The 26589-nt window shown below is 43.7% G+C and overlaps 1 protein-coding gene across 1 annotated transcript in view; it reads right to left on the bottom strand.

The window, feature by feature from the left end:
* The window catches only part of astn1 (astrotactin 1), a 2863484-nt gene that overhangs the window by 1784934 nt on the left and 1051961 nt on the right, over positions 1-26589 (bottom strand). The window contains exon 4 of the mRNA XM_068038084.1: positions 2894-3043. Coding sequence (XP_067894185.1) covers positions 2894-3043 — 150 coding nt within the window. The remainder of the gene's footprint in view (positions 1-2893; positions 3044-26589) is intronic.

Genomic DNA, 26589 nt, shown 5'->3' with positions numbered 1-26589 from the left:
AGGGGCATGGACAGGGTGGATAGGGAGCATCTGTTCCCCTTAGTTGAAGGGTCAGTTACGAGGGTTCACAAGTTTAAGGTGAAAGGCGGGAGGTTTAAGGGGGATTTGAGGAAGAACTTTTTTATCCAGAGGGTGGTGACGGTCTGGAATGCACTGCCTCGGAGGGTGGTAGAGGTGGGTTGCCTCACATCCTTTAAAAAGTACCTGGATGAGCACTTGGCACGTCATAACATTCAAGGCTATGGGCCAAGTGCTGGCAAATGGGATTAGGTAGACAGGTCAGGTGTCTTTAATGCATCGGTGCAGACACGATGGGCCAAAGGGCCTCTTCTGCACTGTATTATTCTGTGATTCTGTGAACATGAGGAAAATCTTTTTTTATGCAGCAAGTGTATTACAATCTGGAATACACTGCCTGAAAGGGTGGTGCAGGCAGATTCAGATATGGCTTTCAAAAGGGAATTGGTTAAGCACCTGAAGTACAAACATTTGCAGAACTATGGGGAAAGGACAGGGGAGTAGGACTCACTAAATTGCTGTTGCAGAGAGCTGACATGAGCTCGATGGGCTCCTTCTGTGTTCTAATCACGCCATGATTCTATTCTGTGATTTTATACAACTCTTGGTTCCACATTTTGCCAGTATCATCTCAGTTACCCTTCTACACCATCAGGAAGAGCCATTCAGATTTTAGTTGGTATAATGATATAAACATTTACAACTGACTTGGATCAATTCCTGAATCAACAGAGTGTAAGTACCTAATCATGGGTTTGAAAAATTTACCACTGGAATTGAACTGATAGAATGCAGTTGGAAGGGTACCTTATTCCGAGAACATTTGATGTCTGCAAAATTGATTCAAAAAAATTTGCAGGATATATAAAGATTATGCTGAAGCTTTTTAATATAACTAGTAGTGTGTTCAATTCCATCATAAAAAAACATGTATATAGTACAGAAGTGTACAGCCTCGAAGTAGGTCATTTGGCCCATCATGTCTGAAGTAATGCAAAACTAATGCCACTGCCTTGATATCTCCCTCTTGCCCTTTAACCTTTTTGTTCAAATGTTTAGCAACTCTTCTGTTAAAAAGATACAATGATGTCTTTTCAGCTTCCCATGTCGCAAAGCACTGTACACTTCGCCAACTCTCTGCATAAAGGAATATCTCCCAACCTCCATTCTCACTCTCAATGACAATCTTAAATTGATGACTTGCTCATCAGCTGAAATATCCTTTCCCTATTCATCCTGTCAAAACCCTTCATAATTTTAAAAGCATTTTGTTAAATCTCATCTGCTATACCACAAATAGTCCTATTTTCCCAAGTGTCATGTCATAATAATAACTACTCATCCCTGCCATCATCCTGATGAATCCATGCTGGATGAACTCTGTGGCTTTAATATTATTTCTGTAAGAGTTCCAAAAATCTGTACATAGTATATTGAACTGTGGCCTCACCATTGATTTGTAAAAATTTATCATATTTTCTTTGCCTTTGTACCCAAAGTTCCAGGTGCCTTTTCATGTGGCTTTATTCACCTGCGCTCACACTTTTAGGAAATTATATATTTGCCCCCCTTTGTTTTTCTGTTCTCCAGACTCTTTCTGTTGCATATACATTCTTTGCTTTTCCTTCCAAAAATCATCATATCACATTCTTCCAAACTGAATAGCATCTATCACTGGTCTGTTCTTTCCACTAACCTATGTCGGCCTAAGTCTTTTACAGTCCTCATTACCATTTGCCAAACCCTGTGCTTTTGTGTCATGGGCAAAGTTTGATACTGTGTCAAATGTCCAAATCCAAATCAATGAGATAGAGAAGAGCTACAAGACTGATCTCCAGAGCAAGGAGGGTAGGCAAAGATGAAAGGTTAGAAAATAAATCAAGGTTTACAGTCTATAAATATGGCAGTTAACTATGGAGGGGTGCCTTATTGAGGGTTAAAAATATTATATGTTATAGGAGAGGTAAATCAAGAGTATTACTTGAATAAATACAGGAGAGTCAGAGCAGAGGCCAGAAATTAAAATGTGTGAAATGTAAATTTGAAAAACAGAGTTTAGGAAGAACTTCTTTACCCAAAGGGTGACAAGTGGGATGTTAATGCTGGGTCAGTGGTGGTACTCTCATCTCAGCCTAAAGGTCATGGGTTCAAGCCCTACTCCAAACATGAGCACAGAACATAGGGTGGCATTTCAGTGCATTACTGAGGGAGTGCTGTACTGTTGCAGGTGCCATCTTTTGGATGAGATGTTAAACTGAGATCTGACTCCCCACTCAAGTGGACATGAAAGATCCCAGGGTTCTATTCAAAGAAGAGCAGGGGAGTTCTCCTGGGTGTCCTGGCTAATATTTATCCAACAGCCAACATCATTAAAACAAATTATCTAGTCATTTATTTCATTGCTGTTTATGCGACCTTGGTGTGTTTCAAATTGGCTGCCGAATTTCAATAGATAACAGCAGTAACTACATTTCAAGAGTATTTCATTGGCTATAAAGCACTTTGGGATGTGGTGAGATTGTGAATGGCAGGATATAAATGCATGTTCGATCGAGCCATCTAATTACTTGTAATTATCAGCCGATAGACTAGGGTGATAGGCACAAAAACAGTAAAGACTAGCAAAATGTAGCTTCACACTCGATTGGGAAATTTTGGATAGTGGCGGTACGAATTTGAATTTCCTTTTCTTACCTAAAAAAACATGGTCAGATTGTGTCTTCCAGCCTGTGACTGTGCTGGATAGGTTAAAGGCATTTTTCTCTGTTCCACATGTTCATGATTTTGGAAAAAAATGAAATTATTTTTATTCCTGGAGAAATCAGTGAAGTTTTCCTTTCAAGACCAACATTAGTGAGTAAAGTGAACAACTGACCTCGGGATTTACTTGTAAAACGCTTCCGCTGTCCACCGGAGGCACTGCGTGGGAGTAGAGCTGTCTGTTGATGGCTGATGTCCACAGGGCTGGTAGCTAATAAGTTTTCTTTGTACTTATTCATGAGTGACAACTTGGTGGTATCACTTCCTGTTGGAACAAAAGAACGCAGTAAACCCAAAAGCCTTTGTTTTGTAATTTGAACCTTTTTTCTCCATCCCATAAAAGTGTCTGTCATCCAAACCTCATTGCTAATACCTTTAGGCTTTATAATCTTAACCTCAGGCAAGTTATAGGATCCAAAATCTACTTCTATCATCTATGGATTCTAAAGTCTATAATGCCATTGACCTTGCTGTCATGTTCCAGTACCAGATCTCAGGGAATGGGATTTACAGGTCCTGGAATTGTAGCTTATAGAAACTGACCTCCAACAATACTGTATGTACATGCACAAACTGAAACACAAGTGATAGCCTCTAGATTCTGTAACCTGAATTCTGATGACACGATTCGTGAACTCATGGACTCCAGTAATAGCATATAAAAGGCTTAATAACATTCAAAAGAGTCAAGTGAGCTAAGCCACAGCAATTCATCCGACACTGGCTCACAAATAAGGCCATATGAGATCAGCATTACTGATTTCTTTTTACTCAAATTGTAACTGAAAATCAATTGGCCAGTATTTTGAACAATGTAATGTAGACTGCAAGATTAAACCATGAAGTATATTGATAATTTACTCTATCCTCAGTAAGACAAATACTTAATGACCTTTAATGAAATAAATCTTCAACCTGAATAAAGCTCATGTCAAACACTGGATTCATATCTCGCCTGACTAAATTTGCTAATGGCACAAAGATAGGTAGGAAAGCAAGTTGTCAAGAGGGCAGAAGGAGTCTGCAAAGGGATATAGATAGGTTAAGTGAGTGGACAAAAATTTGGAGTATAATGTGGGAAAGTGTGAACCTGTCCACTTTGGCTGGAAAAGTAGAAAGGCAACATATTATTTAAATGGAGAGAGATTGCAGAACTCTGAGATGCACAGCGATCAGGATGTCCTGGTACACAAAACACAAAAAGTTAGTCTGCAGGTACGGCAAGTGAATAAGAAGGTACATGCAATGTTGTTGTTTATTGCAAGGGGAATGGAATATAAAAGTAGAGATGTTTTGCTGCAGTTGTACAGGGCATTGGTGAGACCACATCGAGAATATTGTATACAATTTTGGTCGCCTTACTTAAGAAAGGATATAATTGCATTGGAAGCGGTTCAGAGAAGGTTCAATCAACTGATTCGTGGGATGAGAGGGTTATATTATGAGGTAAGGTTGGACAGATTGGATCTGTATTCACTGAAGTTTAGGAGAATGAGAGGTGATCTTCTTGAAACATGTAAGATCCTGAGAGGACTTGACAGGTTGGATGTTTCCCCTTGTGGGAGAGATGAAAATGAGGGGGCACAGTTTAAAAATTTAAGACAGAGATGAGGAGAATTTATTTCTCTCAGAGGGTCGTGAGTCCGTGGAACTCTCTTCCCCAGAGAGCAGTGGAGGCTGGGTCATTGAATGTTTTTAAGGCAGAGGTAGACAGATTCTTGACAAACAAGGGAGTCAAAGGGTATCGGGGGTAGGCAGGAAAGTGGAGTTGAGTCCACAAACAGATCAGCCATAATCTTATAGAATGGCGAAGCAGGCTCAAGGGGGCGAATAGCCTACTCCTGCTCCTAGTTCTTATGTTCGTATGACTACTAAAAACACTTAGGCTTATTCTATCAGTTGAAAGATTTATTGTGCAGTGCTTTCTCTTTTGGGAACTCTGTTCAAGTTCACTTTTCCTCTATGTAACTGGGGGATGCTACAGTGAGTCAGGATTCTCTCTCTTTCCTTCCCTTCTGGAATGGCAGTAATCCCAGCTAAAGGGAACAAAAAGGTTGGTGTTTGTGTCTTTCTCTCTCATTGGGCTGGATTTTAAGAGCCGGTTGCCAATCTTGGCGGCAAGCTCAAAAAATGGCGGCCTGCACAAGTGTCGCACGCCAAAGAGTCGTCACGATCTCATGCGCAGCAGCTCATTTAAATAGCAGGGGCAGCCCCCTCTCCCCCCCAGTGTCATGGAGGGAGCGGGCTGTCTGTCCCCAGCAATGGCGTCAGCTGCCTATGCGCAGGCACTGGTGCCATTTTGAAAAATTTGAATTTTTAAAGATACAGCCCCCAAAATTTATTAAGTAAATTTCTAACGCCTCTTCCCCCCCCCCCCCAATAATAATTACATTAACTATTTGCCCTCACCCAAAACACTTACCTTTACTGAAAATATTAACTTCCCACCGCTCCCCACTAGTGTCACGCTGGCTTTCCCCGGACGGGAAATTGAAGGCGCGTGAATGCCAGCCACTATGCCAAAGATCACGGCTGGCCCAGAAGATTGAAGATAAGTTCATTTAAATTTATGTATATCATTAATTTAAATTTTGAAATCCAGGTCCCGTCACCCAGCAGCAGTGGGGTTGAGGGGGGGAGGGGGCGGCAGCCGCAGAGCCTCAATGCCGCCGGGAGGATCGGGCTGGGCCCGCCCAGCGTTGGCCTCACCCAGCTCCATCTTTGGGCCCTCCTCCACCACAGAGCCCGACATTGAGTGCTTGGTAAAATCCAGCGCATTGTGTTAAAAATGTCATGTGGAAAAAAAAATTTCAAACGAAAAGGAATATTATGGTTCTGATAAAACATTTTAAATCAGGAGGCAAGGATCATTTCGGAAAAAGAAATATCACACTCGAGCTGAACAAGCAGATCCTACTATCACCCGAGATGTGTAATTATCAGTTGGTCAAAAGAGTAATTAAAAAACACTAAATTCTTGGACATATTACATTACCTACGCATCATACTTGAGACCAATACTGGATTTCAATCCCCATCCCCAATCCCCACATAGCCATTAATTGGTTGGGTATCTAAAACAGTTGTGTCCTGGGGAAAAGGGTTCAAATCCCACCACAGCAGCTGGTGGAATGTAACTTCAATTAATTAATAAATTTAATTAACTAATAAAAATCTGGAATTGAAAGCTAGTCTCAGTAATGGTGTCATGAAACTATCATCAATTGTCATAAAAACCCATCGGGTTCACTGATTTCCCTCAGGGAAGGAAATCTGCCATCCTTACCTGGTCTGGCCTATATGTGACTCCAGACCCACAGCAATGTGGTTGACCCTTAACTGTCCTCTGAAATGGCCTAACAAGCCCCTCAGTTGTCAAGGACGATTAGGGTTGGGTAACAAATGCTGGCCTTTCCAGCGATGGCTACATCCCACGAAAGAATTTAACAAAAACCATGAGGGTAATTCTAAGCAGCAAAAATGGGAGGGTTTGCATCAGGAGGGATAGTAAAATATTAAACGTCGCAAACCCAAGGTCAACCTGCCTCAAACCTGCCCAGATCTAGTTTTCACGCATACAATGTGGTGGCGGGGGGGAGGGGGGGGGGGGAGTTGGGGGCAGGAAGAGAGTGTGGCGAGGTATCTGGTGCCTATTAACTGTCACATTTGGCACTCTTTGCACTGTGTGGAAACGTGGAGCTGAGTCATGCTTCCAGCACGATGACTGAGTTTGTGTAAGTACTCATTTGTTTACTGAACTTGTCCAACAAATACACATCCTTTTCCCATCATTCTACTGTTCTTTATCTCACTTTGAGATGGGCTGGCAATTGCATTAAAAAGCAAAGAGATTCCTGAATAGTTTGCAATTGAAAGAATGATCCCAATGGAATCTTTGTACACCCTTCAGGGACATTCAATTTTGAATTAATCCCTAACCTTTCTCCGGCTTCATGTTTTTGCGAAGGAAAAAGTCAGCCATGATCTCAAGCAACAGAGTACTAAGCCCTGCACTTCTGGCTTCACCTACACATAGTGGACTGGGCTCAGGTTGATCAAGTCTGGGTTATTATGGGGTGAGCAGTAGGAAGTTGAAGTGGCCATTTATCAACAAAGGAAAACTTTCCTTCCACAATTTCACTTTATCAATCAAAATCTGGCTGATTTGACCAAGAATATACTGTCATGCTGCTCACAATAACACTCATATTCTGTAATTTATTACATCAAAACAATGAAATGTGCAAAAAGTACTTCAGATTCCTCTCTGTAAAAAGTGTAATATGAGTTTTTTTTTAATGTTACAGGCAAGGTAGTTTTTATATTTTTTCCTATGAATATATCAGCCCTAAACAAGGTGTGCTGTTTTAGGGATGGTTGCAGTGAGGGTATGTTACAAAGAAGGTTTTGTTTTTGATCTTCTCTGAGTCGATCCACAATAACTAATGCATGTTATCTTCGAAGTAGTAACCATGTGCTACTATCCAAAAGTCATTTATTTTGAACCAATTTAAAAAACAAAATACTGCAATGCTGGAAATCTGAAATAAAGACAAAAAGTGTTGGAAATACTCAGCAGGTCAGGCAGCATCGATGGAGAGAGAAGCAAAGTTAACATTTCAGGTCTGTGACCTTTCACCAGAACTGGCAAAGGTTAGAAAAGAATTAGGTTTTAAGCAAGTGAAGGGGAGGGGGTGGGGAAGAGAACAAAAGAGAAGGTGTTTGATTGGGCAGAGGGCAGGAGAGATTAAATAACAAAGCTGTCCTGGGACAAAGGCAAAGAGTGTGTTAATGCTTGTGGTGAAAGACAAAGCATTAGTCCAGAGAGAGGGTTAATAGCAGAATAATGAGCAGCTCTGTCTACATGAAAAACAGGCACATGGTTAAAAGATAAAATAAAATAAAAAATATGAAAATATCAAAAAAGGCCAGTCATTTAGAACCATGCTGTTTTAGATTTACAACAACAGAGCTATTTATTACAGCAGGTGCAGATGGCAACTTGGTTACTTGCAGAATATAGAAATGAACCGATTGAAGAATAGCAAGTGTGAAGTGTGGTAAAGTCCTATCATTACCAACTGTAAATTAGAATCAGACCTCGGAACCGGATTAGAAGTGTTCATATTCCACTTGAAGTGAGCTGAGTTTTACAAGAGTTGCTAAGTTTCTGTTTGTATGCTAAGTTGATTTTTGCCAAGAAAACAAACTAGGGGAAAGTTGTAGTCACTCCAGAGCAGAGGCATCTTTTTGTAAGTAATTCTACACCAATCCCAATTATCTTCTCGCTGCAGCCCAGAATCTAAGCTCCTCCCCAATACACTAAGGAAGATTTATAGTCTTTAGAGTTTCTGTTCCAGAGGTTAGAGCAGTGAAAATAAACACAATACGATATTATAAAAACAATCTTTCCAGTAGTGATCTTGCCACATGTTCCCATCTACAGGTGCTATAGCTGTGTGTTTGATAAGATAAGCCAGAAAATGTTAATGTGAATAAGATGTCTCCATTTATTTTCAGGGTTATGTTCAGACCTCAGAGAGCAAAAACAAAACAGTGAATTAACAGTGACTCGCTGAATAGTTCATCAGTGCAAGGTGACTTCAATCAGACAAAGAGTAGACACAGATCAATACATCTAATCCCCGAGGTTCCATTTGCAGTTACCTACAGATAAATCAAAGATATCCTTGATGGCAAATGAAAATAAATGTAATAAGAGTTTCAAAACAAGACAAAGGAAATAAAAAAAGTCAGCTCCATCAGAAAACATAACCAAAAGCAGCCTTCAAGTGTTACAGACAGGAGAGAGATGATCGGGGTGTCTCCCCTTTTTCCCAACTCATCTGTCCGAAGACAGGATGCTTAGAAAAAGTGTTTTAACCCCTGAGTGCTTTAATTATCAGGAACAGTCAAATGACAGGTTTTCTCATCAGTTTTAAAAGCAGGCTAAATGTTTATTGCTCAACAGCCAAATATATGCAACTACACCCACTCTCACACACATAGGGCTGGATTTGATCGGCGGCGAGCTTCAAAAATGGCGGGCCACACACTTCCAAGCACGGTGGCTCATGTAAATAGCCAGGGCTGGTCGGCCCCCCCAATCATGTGGAGGGGCGGGCTTTTCCTCCCCAGCAATGGTGTCAGCTGCCTGTGCGCAGGCTCTGATACCATTTATAAAGAGCTGTTAGCCCGACCGGCTAATTTAAATATTTAAACATAGAATGAATTAAATTAAGCAAAAACATTTATCTTGCCCCTCTCCCAGTCCCCCAATAACAATTAAATTAACTATTTTCCCTTTCCTCCCCAAAACCACTTATCTTTACCAACTAACTTCCCCTCTCAACTGCATAAACTTTAAACTACAATCCTTCCCCCCACCCTGCACTGATAAACATACCTACTCCCTCCTCCCCACCAGTGTCGTGCCTCATTTCCCTGGACAAGGATCCGAAGGCATGGGAATGCCGGCCACTGGGCCAAAGATCACAGTGGGCCATCAGGAGGCAATCTAAGTTTATTTAGATTACTTATTGTAATTGATTTAAATATTCAAATTATGGTCCCGTCACCCAACGGCAGGGAGGCTGCCACAGAGCCTCTCCATCGCTGGGAGGATCGGGCTTCAAGCTGGTATTTCTCGGCAAGGTCTTTGCTCTTTGTTGGCATCAATGATTTTTCAACCCGGTCTGCCCAGAATATTCCTTATTAAAGCCCCTTATCAAAAACATAGTTTCTGTCATGTAACCAGAGAATCTCTTAGCATTGTCCTCATGAATAGTTTCTGATGGTATGGCCATTGTCAGAGAGTGGAGACCACCTTGATAAAATAGAGCTTTTCACACCCATTTTCTGGTTTTCAAGTTTGGTGTTGAAGGGTCCGTAACAGTATTGTGAACCTAGTTTTTTAATTAGTTGGAGAAATGCAGCCTTTACCACAGGAAGGGTCGTTTGCATTTTAATGACTTCTCAAAGATATGTCCAGAAAGGTCATTTGCATTTTAATGAATTTGCCAATAATTGTCCAGGGCTGACAATTAGCCCGGGGTTCTTGCAGTTCCACACGTGTTGACAGGAAAGAAAGGGTCACCTGACCTCTCAACTCCATTTTGTTTTACAGGAAAGTGTCTATTTTGCATTTATACTTCATAAGTTCATATTTGTAGTTCATAAGTTCATATTGCAGGAGCGTGACACAAGTAAGAGAACTATGTTCTCAGTCCCTTGTTAATTCCATGCACAGACTTGTCAGGCAGGCTTTTAAATGGGCGTCCAGCACTTCCACCCAAAACAGGTGGGAGGCTATTTAAATATGCAAATTGGAGTCCCATGCTGGTTTTAAGACCCAGATAATCATTTTATATGCAAATGGGTGGAAGGATGCCATGCATGCTAGGCCCAGTTGTACCAGGCCTTAAATGGAAAGTCATCTAAAAATGGGCTGCAAAATTTTTGGAGGGAATTTTTGTGGAGCCCAGAATAGTCCTCCTCTGGGATCCAAGGAAGACAGCCCGCTGCCAGCCCATTCTCACTCCCACTTTCCCACACGTCCACCCAACCACCACACCTCCCCCCACCTCCACACTTCTCAACGGGACCAACCTTCTGGCCAATCTTCAATCTTCCAAAACCACAGAGCAACAATGGAGCACTCATTTGGTGCACACAACTCTTCAGTTGAATTCAGATTCAACCCAAACCTAAAAATGTTTGGGCCTTCAAACAGTGGCTTTGGACAGTCACCATTTTAGGTGGGAGTTAAACATTACACCCTGTATCACATCCAAATGCATTCACAACCATTTCTGATTCAAGTGTTTGAAGTTATTCTGGACTAAACAGTGTATGAATTTCATTTGGACACCTGAATCCTACTCCAAGGTGGATGTCTTCCAGGCTATTTGAATTTCTTAAAGGTAATAGCTGCATTTCAATATATGTAACCTGTAACTGATGATATGAGTGAGAAATAAAGATAAGTTCCCAGTGTTGTTGTCAGTGACTTTCTCAACAATGCTGATGGGCAGAGATGCTCGAGACTACTCAAGATTCAGGACAGCTGAAGCCACAGTCTGACATATCTGTTATGACATGAGGTTAAAGGTTGAGTTGTGCCTGCAAATAACAATGTTGCTATTTGCTCATATAGCAAACAGAGCTCCAGAGTCACATCAGGAGCCAAACAAAATCATTTCACTTAAAACTGCCCTCGAGTTATCTTTATTGCACTGGATTCTGCTACATTTAGGTAGTACAATCAAACTGCATTCTTCAAAATTTTACAAAACCTAATATCCTTAATAGTGCAACAGGCAACAGACATTACTAATCAGTGACCTAGGTGATCAGTAAAATGTAGAGGACATTTGCATTTACACAGTGCAATTAATATCCTTGGAACATCCCACTCCACATTACAAGCAATGAATTAGCACTGAAGTATTATCACTGTCATTATGTAGGCAGATGCAGCAGCCACTCTTGCACACCAAATTCCACAAGCAGCAAATTATATAAATAATCAATTCATCTACATTGATTGACAGATAAATGTTGTGCAGAGCACCACTGTTTTTCTTCACATTGTGCATGGGGAACTTTTCTGTCCACCTGGATAGGCAGATGGGGCCACTGTTGAACAGCTCATCGGTGAGATGGCACCGCAATACTGTAGCGCACTTAAGTGTATGCCTAGACTATGTGCACGAGTCCTGAAGTGAAATCTGAATTTATGACTTTCTGATTCAGAAACTATTACAAAGAGCATTAACCCCATTGGGTGTGTGCTGGGAAAGTTAACCCATCACTTTCAATTGAAACTGTCACCCAATAATGTTCTAATTTTAAAAAAAGCAGCAAAAAAAAATTGCATTTATATAGCCTCTCTCATGATTGAAAGTTGTTCCAAAGCATCCTCCCACAAGCAGCAATGAGATGATGATCAGATAATGTTGGTTGAGGGATATATATTAGCCAGGAACTACCCCCTGCTCTTACAAAGGCAAAATACTGCAGATACTTGAAATCTGAAATAAAAACAGAAAATGTTGAAAATAGTCAGCACGTCAGACAGCATCTGTGGAGAGAAAAAATGAGAGAACGTTTTGGGTTGATGACCTGTCAGCAGAACCGGAAAATGTTAGAGATGCAACAGATTTTAAGCAAGGACATAGGCAGGTAAAAAAGGGAGAGGGAAGGAAAGAACAAAAGGGAAGGTTTGTGATTGGGTGAAAGGCAGCAGTGACTAAATGACAAAAAGGATGAAGGTGCAAGCAAAAGGAGCTGGTAATGGGACAAGAAACTAAAGGCTCCCCAGCTCTCCTTCAAATAGTACCTTTGTGATCTTTTACGTCCACCTAAGAAGGCAGACGGAGGCTCAAGTTAACATTTCATCCAAAGAACAGCACCTCTGACAGTGCAGCACTCCCTCAGTACTGCACTGAAGTGTCAACCTGGATCATTTGCTCAAGTGTCTAGAGCACAAGCTGAACCCACAACCTTCTGACTCTGAGGTGAGAGTGTTACCACTGAGCCAAGACTGACTAGAAACCTGAACTAAAAACAGAAACTCCTGAGCCACCTGGGAGGTCAGTCTGCAGCCGTGAAGAGAAAAAAAAAAGGTAAACATTTCAGGCATGTTTCTTTTTCTTTCTGGAACTCAAAACTCATAGTTCTGAAGGAGGGTATAAGACAAGGAGTGAAGCTGTCTTTTCGCTTCACTGTAATAAAAATACGAAGTGCTGGAAACACATATCAGGTCAATATTCCAATTATTTGTATCACAGATGTGCCAACCCCACCGTCTCAAAAATCAAGCGACAAACTCATAAAAATCAAGAGATTTTGTATAAAAATCATGAGTTGACTTTTTCCCCCCAAACATAAACCAATAGAGATTGACAGTTGATTTATAAACCTCATTAGTGTCTTATTTAATCTCTAACAAGACAGAGGTCTCTACAAAAACTATATTCTTGCATCTGAAAACGCTTTGCAAAAAACTTTTTAAAACTCCTCCTATTATCAGTTGCACATTCTGTTTTAAGAGACAGAGGGTCTTACGAACTTGATTGAGTTTTTTGAAGAAGTAACAAGGAGGATCCAGCCCTCACTGGATAAAGGTGTGGTGCTGGAGGATTGGAGAACTGCTAACGTTGTACCTCTGTTTAAAAAGAGAGCGAGTGATAGACCAAATAATTACAGGCTAGTCAGTCTAACCTCAGTAGTGGGCAAATTATTGGAATCTATTCTGAGAGACAGGATAAACTGTCACTTAGAAAGGCACAGGTTAATCAGGGATAGTCAGCATGGATTTGTTAAGGGAAGATCTTGTTTGACCAACTTGATCGAATTTTTTGAAGATGTGACAAGGAAGATAGATGAGGGTAGTGCAGTTGATGTGGTCTACATGGATTTTAGCAAGACTTTTGACAAAGTCGCACATGGCAGACTGGTTAAAAAAATAAAATCCCATGGGATCCAGGGAAATGCAGCAAGCTGGATACAAAATTGGCTCAGTGGCAGGCAACAAAATGCAATTGTTGACGGGTATTTTAGTGACTGGAGGGCTGTTTCCAGTGGCGTTCTACAGGGCTCAGTACTGGATCCCCTGCTTTTTGTGGTATATATTAGCGATTTGGATGTAAATGTATGGGGTATGACCAAGAAGTCTGCAGACGATGCAAAAATTGGCCGTGTGGTAGATAACAAGGAGAATAGCTGTAGACTGCAGGAAGATATTGATGGTCTGGTGAGATGGGCAGAAAAGTGGCAAATGGAATTCAACCCGGCAAAGTGTGAGGTGATGCAGTTGGGGAAGTCAAACAAGGCAAAGGAATACATGATTAATGGGAAAATACTGAGAAGTGTAGAGGAAGTGAGGGACCTTGGAGTGAATATCCACAGATCCCTGAAGGTAGCAGGACAGGTCGATAAGGTGGTTAAGAAGGCACATGGAATCCTTTCCTTTATTAGCCAAGGTATAGAATACAAGAGCAGGGAGGTTATGCTGGAAACATATAACTCATTTGTTAGGCCTCAACTTGAGTACTGTGTGCAATTCTGGTCACCTCATTATAGAAAGGATGTAATTGCACTAGAGAGGGTACAGAGGAGATTTCAAGGATGTTGCCAGGACTGGCAAAATGCAGTTATGAGGAAAGACTGGATAGGCTGGGGTTGGTCTCCTTGGAACAAAGAAGGCTGAGGGGAGATCTGATTGAAATGTACAAAATTTTGAGAGACTGGATAGAGTGGAGGTGAAGGGTCTATTCATCTCAGCAGAGAGGTCAGTGATGAAGCGGCATAGATTTAAAGTGACTGGCAGAAAAATTAGAGGATAGATAAGGAAAAATTTTTTCACCTAGTGGTTGTTGGGGGTCTGGAACTCACTGCCTGAATGGGTAGTTGAGGCAGAAATCCTCAGCTCATTCAAAAAGAGTCTGGATATGCACCTCAAGTGCCATAATCTGCAGGGCTACTGGCCAAATGCTGGAAGATGGGATTAGAATAGGTGGATCATTTTTTGGCCAGCACAGACAGGATGGGCCAAGTGGCCTCTTTCTGTGCCTTAAACTTTCCATGATTCTATGATTGATGAGGGTAGTGCAGTGGATGTGGTCTACATGGATTTCAGTAAGGCATTTGATAAGGTCCCACATGGCAGACTGATCAGTAAAATGAAAGCCCATGGGATACAGGGGAATGTGGCAGGTTGGATCCAAAATTGGCTCAGTGACAGGAAGCAAAGGGTAGTAGTTGATGGATGTTTTGGCAAATGTAAAGCTGTTTCCAGTGGCGTTCCACAGGACTCAGTGTTGGGTCCCTTGCTGTTTGTGGTATATATTAATGATTTAGACTTAAATGTGGGAGGCATCATAGGGAAATTTGCTGATGACACAAAAATTGGCCATATAGTTGATAGTGAGGAGGATAGCTGTAGACTCCAGAATGATATCAATGGTTTGGTTGAGTGGGTGGAAAACTGGCAAATGGAATTCAATCAAGAAAAGTGTGAGGTAATGCATTTGGGGAGGGCAAATAAAGTGAGGGAATACACAATAAACAGGAGGATATTGAGAGGGGTAGAAGAAGTGACAGACCTTGGAGTGCATGTGCACAGGTCCCTGAAGGTGGCAGGACAGGTAGATAGAGTGGTGAAGAAGGCATATGGATTGCTTTCCTTCATTGGACGAAGCATAGAATACAAAAGCAGGGATGTAATGCTGGAACTGTATAAAACGCTGGTTCGGCCACAGTTGCATTATAGTGTACAGTTCTGGTCACCACATTACAGGAAGGGCAAAATTGCTCTGGAGAGAGTACAGAGGGGATTTACAAGAATGTTGCCAGGGTTTGAAAGTTGCAGTTATGAGAAAAGATTGGATAGGCTAGGATTGTTTTCCTTAGAACAAGGGAGGCTGAGGGGTGACTTAATTGAGGTGTACAAAGTTACAAGGCGTCTAGATAGACAGGAAGGATCTGTTCCCCCTAGTGGAAAGGTCAATTACTAGGGGGAACAGATTTAAGGTGATTTGTAGCAGGATTAGAGGGGACATGAGGAAAAACTTTTTCACCCAGAGGGTGATAGGTGTCTGGAATTCACTGCCAGGAATGGTGGTGGAGGCAGAAACCATTAATTCTTTTAAAAGGTATCTGGACATGCACCTGAAGTGCTGGGGGGTGGGATTTAATTGGGCGGCTAGTTTCTTTCGGCTGGCACGGACACGATGGGCTGAATGGCCTCCTGCTGTGCTGTAGTTTTTCTTGGATCTATGGTATTACAGAACTGTGTTATCTCTGACAGTCGGAGAGCCAACAACTTCCTAGTTGTTAATGGCATTACGCAGAAGCACTGATATGGGATAAAAGCAAAATACTGCAGATGCTGGAAATCTGAAATAAAAACAAAAAGTGATGGAAATACTCAGCAGGTCTGGCAGTATCTGTGGAGAGAGAAGCAGAGTTAATGTTTCAGGTCTTTGACCTTTCATCAGAACTGGCAAAGGTTATAAAATAATTAGGTTTTAAGCAAGTGAAGGGGAGGAGGGTGGGGGACAGAACAAAGGGGAAGGTCTTTATTAGGGCAGAGGCAGGAGAGATTAAATAACAAAGCTGTCCTGGGACAAAGGCAAAGAGTGTGTTAATGCATTAGTCCAGAGAGAGTGTTAATAGCAGAATAATGAGCAGCTCTGACTACATGAAAAACAGGCACATGGTTAAAAAATAAAATATAAAAAAAGGCCAGTCATGCTCTGAAGTTATTGAATTCAATGTTCAGTCTGCAAGGCTGTAGAATGCCTAATCGAAAGATCAGGTGCTGTTTCTCGAGCTTGCGTTGATGCTCACTGGAACACTGGAGCAAGCCAAGGTCAGAAATGTTGGCATGAGAGCAGGGAAGAGGGTTGAAATGGCAAGCAACCAGAAGCTTGGGATCATGCTTTCGAACTGAGCAAAGGTGTTCAGCAAAGAGGTCACCCACTCTGCGTTTGATCTCCCCAATGTAGAGGAGACCACATTTTGAGTAGCGAATACAGTGTACTAAATTGAAAGAAGTACAAGTAAATCGCTGCTTCACCTGAAAGGTGTGTTTGGGGACTTGGATAGTGAGGAGAGAGGAGGTAAAAGGGCAGGTATTACACCTCCTGCGATTGCATGGGAAGATGCCATGGGAGGTGTCAGGGGTAATGGAGGAGTGGACCAGGGTGTCGCGGAGGGAATGATCCCTTCAGAATGCTGATAGGTGAGAGGAGGGGAGGGGAAGATGCGTTTGGTGGTGGCATCACACTGGAGGTGATGGAAATGGCAGAGGATGAACCTTTGGATGTGGAGGTTGGTGGGGTGGAAGGTGAAGACAAAGGGAACCCTGTTGCAATTCTGGGAGGGAGGGGAAGGGGTGAGGGTAGAGGTGCGGGAAATGGGTCAGACATGATTGAGGGCCCTGTCAACCACAGTGGCGGGGGGAATCCCCTCGGTTGAGGAAAAAGGAAGACATATCAGAAGCGCTGTCGTGGAAGGTTGCATCATCGGAGCAGATGCGTCGGAGACGAAGAAACTGGGAGAATGGAATGGAGTCCTTACAGGAGACAGGATGTGAAGAAGTGTAGTCGAGGTAGTTGTGGGAGTCAGTGGGCTTATAATGACTATTAGTAGACAGCCTATCCCCAGAAATGGAGACAGAGAAATCGAGGAAGGGAAGGGAAGTGTCAGAAATGCACCATGTGAAGGTGAGAGAAGGGTGCAAATTGGAAGCAAAGTTGATACGGTTTTCCAGTTTGGCACTGATACAGGAAACCACTCTGCTTTTGGAACACGTGAACAATCCTAAGATTTCACAACCCTCTCACGAGATCATGAGAAAGGCTTAATTTTACTTACTAATTGTGTCTCTTGTGATAAGTTTGCGGCTCTGCTGAGCAAATCCTGTGCGGCGCCCCGCCATCTTTGTAGGGCAATGCCACCTTGGTGCTTTCCCACCACTGACTAAATCTGGAACTGACATCATGCCGCCGGATTTCTGGGTGGACGCTTCCGACACGATTCTCCTGTCCCCCAATCCCTCACCATTCCCGCTCCAAACGGCTGTACTAAATTCAGCCCATAGGGTAGCAGTTTGAAACTTCCTTCTGCAAACTACATATGCTGCGAGGTAAACTGTAAATTTTAAGTCTAAGATTGATAGATTTTTGTTATCCAAAAGTATTAAGGGATTTGGGTCAGAGGCCCATATGGAGTTAGTCCACAGATCAGCCATGATCTCAATGAATGTCGAAAGAGGATGGAGGGCTAAATGGCTTACTCCTGTTTTGATCTAACAGTCCTGAAAGTCAGATAAAAATCAACAAATTGGCTTCCCCTTACTATCCTTTTTGAGTTTCCAATTGTTTACTCAAACTCGCTTTCTGAAAGTTAGGAAAGTCTCAGATTTAGATTTCTCAAAGGAATGTCAGGTTTGGAGGTGAACAGTCGGCAGCCATCCGAGACAAAAATTAAGCACTTTTGTCATGGTACTGGCTGCTTAATTCATTCACATTAAATGAGTTTGAAATTAGCTTCACTTACAGAAATCATAGCCTAATTAAATACAGTGCTTTGACAATTAATCGGTTTGATCTCCAGAAAGTTTGCTTGAGAAGAAACAAACCAACCAATTCAAAGGCAAAGACATGATATGATCTGTTCAGATATGTGTCTCACTTGCAAAGCTTTTTGAATTCACAGTGATAGAAATTCAACAAAGCTCCATTGCTTTTTTTGCGGGGCGGGGGGGGGGGGAGCGGGGGATGGAAAAGTCTACTTTTCTGAATTCAAATTTGATTATCTCAAATTGTATTCATGCCCAAAATAGTTGGTTAATTCCAAATTCCCACCATAAATGGATTCTGACCAGTTCAATCTCCTGCTTAATTCAAATTATGACCACATTATCTTCCTGCACTGTCCAGTCTCATCTTGCTGAGACAGGAAAATAAACAGAGCAAAGAATTTGGAAACAAAAACCGTATATTTCACTGTGGATCAACTCAACAATTGCTATGCACTCGAGTATGGGACCAGAGGTTGACAAGCAAGTGACGTTTCCAGAGAAATCATCAACAACTGGGTATGTGATAAAATCCTGAAATTGTATCTTATTATAAACCATTTAGGATTGTTTATTTTCAAAAGTCCTTAGAAGTTTCTGATGAGCAGATTTGGTTGTTGATTTTGATTCATCAATTTTTTAATTCTTCATTTTTTTCACTCCTAGCCAAACACCAAATTGTGCCTTTTCTCACCATTATGAAATGTTGACTTCGGGCTTTCCCATTATAAATGCAGATACATTGATATAACAAGTATGACTTAAAAATCGTGCCTTGGAAGCATTGAGAGTGTTTCTTGGATCAAGATACAATCAAGGAGTTTGTGGGCATCAGATGTGGGTTCTGGGAATTGAGAGGGGAGAAAGAGGGAAGACTACAGAACAGGTCTATGGTTTGGTAGGATTGAGATTGCAGGAAGGGAAGAGTGGGACTGGAAGAATGAGAAGGTAGAAAGGGATGGTGAGAGAGGAAAGGCAGACAGAGTAGGTAAGTCAGGAATGGGAAAGGTGGTAAGTAGGATGGGAAGGGGAGAACGGCAATGTAGACTAGTAAGGTGAGAAGGGGAATGTAGAGTAGGAAAGAGAGAAAGGCAATATAGATCAGGATTGGATTCAGGAAGCAAGGCAAAGATGCAACTAGGAGGAGAGAGAAAAGATAGAACTTGGTATGCATCCAGAGGTGAGATAAAGGCTGGGCAGAAGGAAAGTAAAGAGTCAAGGTAAGTCTGAATGGAACTATCGCCCAGAGGAAGCAGATGCAATGCTGTAGTGATCTCAGTAAAATAAACTCAGCTGGAACAGAGCTCATGGGGAATTTGGGGATGGGGTGGGGGTGGGGGGGGCGGGGGGAGAGGCGAGGGTGGGAAAGAAGAAGGGAGGGAGAGAAACCAATTGGAAAGGAGGGAAATGAGTAGAGGGTGAGGGACCTCCAACCTTTCGTCATACACTTGTGGGAGTGGTTGAAAAGTTATGAGTGAAGAGCATGATGTAGGGGCGGATTCTGGTTTATAAAATAGTAAAGGGTAAAAACTAAATATCTAGGCAAAGGAACAGATATTGTATTGAAGGTGATAGCTTTCACAGAATAAATTACATACTCAGGGAATTTAATCCTCAAAGCACTGGAAAAGATTCCAGAATACTATGCAACTAAAATTGTATTTTAACTTAGTCAGTCACTGTAAATTCGTGGTCTGATATTATGTTGTGCGTTACATGACATTAGAATCTTATTGGTGTAACACATCATATTCTCTGACTCACTATGCGCAATGCTATGGAAAATCTATTAGTATATTAAGCTTGCTAAATCTGCGCTGGCAGACTTCCAGCAATCCATTCTCTAATACTAATCTGTTTTCTTTTTCAGACCATCAATAAAGAAACAACTGTTTGCTTTTATTTATTGTACTTCGCAAGTGGGATTTCAATTCTTGGTTGGGACCCTGATGGCGTGATAACTTCCGGGTCACGACCCCACATTGACATGAAAACGCATGTGTGGGTGCTGCAATGCTCTTATGCAAAGCACTTAATTGGGTCTTGAGTCATGTTCGCTACCGAATTAGCGTCAGTGGAGGGGAGCCAGGTCAGAAGTGGACCCAATTTAAAGGGGAAGCGGCAGCCATTGTTGAGGCTGCCATTCGTTCACAAAATGGAGGCACAGAGCAGCGGGCAGTGGGCAGGGAGGGCCCCTGTGCCAGGGCAGCCCCCTGATTTTCTGACAAGTTGCTGGAGGTTCTGCTGGAGGTGGTTAGCACACATAGGAACCTTCTCTTCCCTGCCTTCGGTAACAGGAGGCCCCTAAGACTGACCAAGGGGGCATAGCTGGAAGTGATACACAAGGCCAGCAGCACAGGAGTGGTGAGCAGTACTTGGGTGCAGTGCCAAAAATGCTTCAATGGCCTTAATCAGTCTGGAAAGGTGAGAGGCAACAGAGACCCAGATGCTATGCCTCCTGGTCAGCGGTCACCAGAGTGCCAAGGAAAGGGGCATCCTGAGGGGGCATAGAGGGCTTCTCACCATGGTAGAGGGGTGTGCTGTGGTGCCTCACTGCCCCATAAGTGTAGGTCAGACTTCTAGTGCTGCTGGTTCGGAGGCTGGAATCCACTCTACAGTGTTGTATGTAAACGACAGGCGGAAAGCAGAGAAGGAGGAAGGCCTTGAGCTAATGGTAATTTCCTTAACCTTCCAGACCAAAAGGGAGACAGTCACTCAAGAGATCGAGTGGGCATGCCTGGAAGGTGGGCTGGCACAGCTCATGGTTTTGACAGGATTCAAGGAGCAGGTGCTTGATGTGTCCAGCCCCAGGGACGGAGAAAAGAGGGTCTATCTGATGCGGACAGGGTGAAGACATCTCGACATTTCCAGGTTTAGGGGATGCATGCCAATGCTCCCCATGTAACCAGCTCTCATTTCAGAAACTGTCATCTCATTATTTTAAGCAGCAAAAGCACCTTTTGAGTGTACTGATCTCTTATCACTATCATGTCTCACACAGGGTCAGCTGCAGAAGGCCAGCAGCCCACACACAGGGAACAGAAAGGAAGATGATCTCAGGGGCTGCACCAGCATTTCTTACCAGCGCACCCTCCACCAGCGCAAACACTCACACCTCGGGGCATTAGTAGAGACAGTGGCACAGAGTGACGCATGCGTCACTTCAGAGCTGGAGGATATGGGGGAGGCAGAGTCAGCTGTGGCTACTCCCGCTCGGAGGATGGAGGACAGGCACAGCCCTGCTCAGCAGGGCAGAGGTGCAGGGCCTAGGAAGTCACAAAACTGGTGGCTCTGCCTGGAGAACCAGCATGAGGTGTGCGCCCACATGTCAGAGTTACCTGAGGCAATGCGTCCAATGGAGGAGTCGTTCATCTCACATGCTCCACAATGTCTCACGTGCTCCACAATGTCTCACCTGCGTGAGCTCCTCCATTGAGAGAGTGGCAAGCTTCATGGAGAGCCATGGGTGGCATCACTTAGAATTGATGCAGGAGCAGTGCACTGACATGCAGAGGATGTGCGCCAGACTCAGTAGCATCGACAAGCCAGTGGTGCTAATGGCGCAGAGAGGCATGGAATGGATGCCAGCTGGACCCCAGCTGGTGGTCCCCTCCAGCGATCAAGGGCTGAGGTGGCGACAGTTGGTGATGAGGAATGCATCATCCATTATTATCATCTACCCCCATGGCCCCTTCAGGTGAAGCATCTAAGAAGTGATGCCTGTGACAGAGGTTGGCCCTGCAGCGCTGCTAATGCAGCAACCTTTGGAGGTGCCCACCCGGTACCACAATGAGGAGGTTGGTCGCCACGGGTGTCTCAGGCCCAGACAAGCACGAGTGAGCAGCCTGCCTCCAACACATCCTCTGCTGCGGGGGGAGCACCTCGTAAGATGTGTCACTGATGTCACTCAAGTGCTAGTAATCTAAACAAAGTTTTACTTCTAAGCTCGTAAAGCACTTGGAAAGTTGTTGCACTGGGGCTGACTTTTCTGTTTCCATGTCATGCTGGCAAGACTCTGGAGAATGGGAAGTGAGGGTTGACAGAGCAATGGAGTGTGCTGGTGAAGGTCGTGTCCGGGTCAGAAGCTGGAGCCCTCCTGTCCCTCCTTTCTCACTGCTGTGCTCCTGCTGCCCAGGGGTCCACATCTGCTCCAGCTGACGCAGCTCCTCATTGCTGGTCGGCCCAAGCTCCATAAAGCTTGATATCATTTTCTCTTGTGTCATTGGCATTGGACTGTGCATTCTGCATGAAATACAATGCAACAGTCACCTCCCTGATACAAAAGTGAACAGCAAACTTCTTTTTTTATTCTTTCATGGGATGTGGGTGTTGCTGGCAACACCAGTATTTGTTGTCCATCCTTAACTGCCTTTGACAACTGAGTAGCTTGCTAATCCATTTCAGAGAGCATTTAAGAGTCAAACACGTTGCTGGGGGTCTGGAGTCACATGTAGGCCAGACCAGAAAAGGATGACAGATTTCCTTCCTTAAGGGACATTAGTGAACCAGATGCAAGATGTTGCAGATGTCCACAGTTTGTGCCCAAAGGAGCCTAACACAAAGAACTTCATGGCCACAGTCACTATCACAGCCACTGGCAGTGCAGACCCAACCTGCTCTGAGGCTGCAGGCCTTCCTACAACAGATGACAGATTTCATTGAGCCCTTATTTAGTGAAATTGAGGCATCTAAAGTACTGATCCCTGCTGTGGTTAAGGTAGAAGAATTGCTTGGTGGATATGGAAACGTGCTGACAGCCCTTCTCTTCGTCCTCCTCTTCAAGCAGTTTGTCCTGTGATACCTCTGCTCATTCTTGTGGTCAGGCCAAGATGGGTGGAAATTTAAGCACTCATGACTTGGAGCAAGTGGTCTCAGCAGAACCCTTGAAGTGAAAAGCAAGGCCTTTACCACGTGTCACACCACTCCCTGTAGACTTCACCAACTTTAAATGGCAGTACAAACCACCGTGCACTTCTACTAACTCAGCAGCAGCCGGTAGAAATCAGTCAGCAACAAACCTGAGAGTGGCGGACGATCCCTTTAAACAACACTGGTGGTGGGGTTGGTGGAGGGGGGTGGGTGGGGGGAGAGAGTCCTTCCTGCTGCTGAACGCATGTTCAGCTGTATGAGGTTGGGTGAGGGCATTGGCTGGAGCATTGAGGCCAAAAATGGCACAATTACAACTGAATCGGTGTCATATGTTGACAATGTGATGGAGTCTGCCGTCTGCTGGACCAGTGAGGGAACATGCGCGAGCTATTGTCTGAACAGATGACTTTTCAAATGTTTTGTTAGGTGCACAGACCCTGGTTTCAAAGATTTTTTTTCCTGAGTCAGACCCTACCTGAAAGCAGACTCGGAGGGCGGAGTTCCAGAGCGGTGAGTTTACAGAGTAAGTTACCTCGGGTAGGGAAAAATACTGAAAAAGTGACGTCACAGGAAAGCTGCGACCTGATTGGCTGGTAGGGAATCTGCACCGAATTTGAAAATAAAACTGATAAAAATTGATTAAAACACTAATTAACTAATTAATAAGTAGAATAACTAAACCAGAGGGAGGAGATTACTGTATTTCGACAACATTTAATATTTATAGCAGAAGTCAAGCACTAGGGACCACATAGTAAAGTGTATCATAATTTAGTAAGGATTTAATAAACATTTATTTATTTTAAATTAATTTATTAATTAGTGATAGAAATGACAGTTAGAGGGGTGAAGTGCTTCACCTGTGAGATGTGGGAGGTCCGTGATGCTTCCAGTGTTCCGGATGACTACGTCTGCAGGAAGTGTATCCAGTTGCAGCTCCTCACAGACCGCATGGATCGGTTGGAGCAGCAATTGGATGCACTTAGGAACATGCAGGTGGCAGAAAGCGTCATAAACAGGAGTTTTAGAGAAGTGGTTACACCCAAGGTGCAGGCAGATAGATGGGTGGCCGTTAGAAGGGGCAGGCAGTCAGTGCAGGAATCCCCTGTGGCTATTCCCCTCTCTAACAAGTATACCGTTTTGGATACTGTTGGGGGGGATGGCCTATCAGGGAAAAACAGCAGCAGCCAGAGCAGTGGCACCACGGCTGGCACTGTTGTTCAGCAGGGAGGGACAAAGCGCAGAAGAGCAATAGTTATAGGGGACTCTATAGTCAGGGGCACAGAGAGGCGCTTCTGTGGACATGAAAGAGACTCCAGGATGGTATGTTGCCTCCCTGGTGCCAGGGTCAAGGATGTCTCTGAACGGACAGGGGGCATTCTGAAGGGGGAGGGTGAACAGCCAGAGGTTGTGGTACACATCGGTACCAATGACATAGGCAGGGAGAGTGATGAGGTCCTGCAGGGGGAGTTTAGGGTGTTAGGTAGTAAGTTAAAAAACAGGACCTCTAGGGTTGTAATCTCTGGATTACACCCTGTGCCATGTGCCAGTGAGGCTAGAAATAGGAAGATAGTGCAGCTAAACACGTGGCTGAGCAGCTGGTGTAGAAGGGAGGATTTCAGATATCTGGACCATTGGGCTCTCTTCAGGGACAGATGGGACCTGTACAAGAAGGACGGGTTGCATCTAAACTGGAGGGGCACTAATATCCTGGCCGCAAGGTTTGCTAGCGTCACTCGGGAGGGTTTAAACTAGTGTGGCAGGGGGGTGGGAACCAGAACAGTAGGACAGCTAGTGAAGTAAATGAGGAAGACATAGTAAATAAGGCCAGTAGGACTAAGAGGAAGAGCAGGCAGGGAGATGTTGCTGAGCACAGCGGGACTGGTGGTCTGAAGTGCATTTGTTTCAATGCGAGAAGTATAACAGGTAAGGCAGATGAACTTAGAGCTTGGATTAGTACTTGGAAATCTGATGTTGTTGCTATCACAGAGACTTGGTTGAGGGAAGGGCAGGATTGGCAGCTAAATGTTCCAGGCTTTAGAAGCTTCAGGCGGGATAGAGGGGGATGTAAAAGGGGTGGGGGAGTTGCATTACTGGTTAAGGAGAATATCGCAGCTGTACTGCGGGAGGACACCTCAGAGAGGTCATGCAGCGAGGCAATATGGGTGGACTCAGGAATAGGAAGGGTGCAGTCACGATGTTGGGGGTTTACTACAGGCCTCCCAACAGCCAGCGGGAGGTAGAGGAGCAGATATGTAGACAGATTTTGGAAAGATGTAAAGGTAATAGGGTTGTAGTGGTAGGTGATTTTAACTTCCCCAATATTGACTGGGACTCACTTAGTGCGAGGGGCTTGGATGGGGCAGAATTTGTGAGGAGCATCCAGGAGGGCTTCTTGAAACAGTATTTAGATAGTCCAACTAGGGATGGGGCCATTCTGGACCTGGTATTGGGGAATGAGCCCGGTCAGGTGGTTGAAGTTTCAGTGGGGGAGCATTTCAGGAGCAGTGACCATAATTCCATAAGTTTTAAGGTACTTGTGGATAAGGATAAGAGTAGTCCTCGGATGAAGGTGCTAAATTGGGGGAAGGCTAATTATAACAATATTAGGCAGGAACTGAAGAATTTAGATTGGGGGCGGCTGTTTGAGAGTAAATCAACATCTGGCATGTGGGAGTCTTTCAAACGTCAGCTGACTAGAATCCAGGACCAGCATGTTCCTGTGAGGAAGAAAGACAAGTTTGGCAAGTTTTGGGAAGCTTGGATAACACAGGATATTGTGAGCCTAGTCAAAAAAAAAAAGGAAGCATTTGTAAGGGCTGGAAGGCTAGGAACAGATGAAGCACTTGAGGAATATAAAGACAGTAGGAAGGAACTTAAGCAAGGAGTTAGGAGGGTCAAAAGGGGTCATGAAAAGTCATTGGCAAACAGGATTAAGGAAAATCCCAAGGCTTTTTATACATATATAAAGAGCAAGAGGGTAACCAGGGAAAGGGTTGGCCCACTCAAGGACAGAGATGGGAATCTATGTGTGGAGCCAGAGGAAATGGGTGGGGTGCTAAATGAGTACTTTGCATCAGTATTCACCAAGGAGAAGGACTTGGTGGATGATGAGCCTCGGGAAGGGAGTGCAGATAGTCTCAGTCATCTCATTATCAAAAAGGAGGTGATGTTGGGTGTCTTGCAAAGCATTAAGGTAGATAAGTCCCCAGGGCCTGATGGGATCTATCCTAGAAGACTGAGGGAGGCAAGGGAAGAAATTGCTGGGGCCTTGACAGAAATCTTTGCATCCTCATTGGCTACAGGTGAGGTCCCAGAGGACTGGAGAATAGCCAATGTTGTTCCTTTGTTTAAGAAGGGTGGTAAGGATAATCCAGGAAATTTTAGGCCGGTGAGCCTTACGTCAGTGGTAGGGAAACTATTAGAGAGGATTCTTCGGGACAGGATTTACTCCCATTTGGAAACAAACAAATTTATTAGCGAGAGACAGCATGGTTTTGTGAAGGGGAGGTCGTGTCTTACTAATTTGATTGAGTTTTTTGAGGAAGTGACGAAGATGATTGATGAGGGAAGGGCGGTGGATGTTGTCTATATGGACTTTAGTAAAGCCTTTGACAAGGTCCCGCATGGCAGACTGGTGCAAAAGGTGAAGTCACACGGGATCAGAGGTGAGCTGGCAAGATGGATACAGAACTGGCTCAGTCACAGAAGACAGAGGGTAACAGTGGATGGGTGTTTTTCTGAATGGAGGGATGTGACTAGTGGTGTTCCGCAGGGATCAGTGCTGGGACCTTTGCTCTTTGTAGTATATATAAATGATTTGGAGGAAAATGTAGCTGGTCTGATTAGTAAGT

The sequence above is a fragment of the Heterodontus francisci genome, chromosome 8 (genome assembly GCF_036365525.1).
Source record: "Heterodontus francisci isolate sHetFra1 chromosome 8, sHetFra1.hap1, whole genome shotgun sequence".
NCBI lineage: Eukaryota > Metazoa > Chordata > Chondrichthyes > Heterodontiformes > Heterodontidae > Heterodontus > Heterodontus francisci.
The sequence above is the reverse complement of the archived record's forward strand: the minus strand, read 5'-3'. Positions and strand labels throughout refer to the sequence as shown.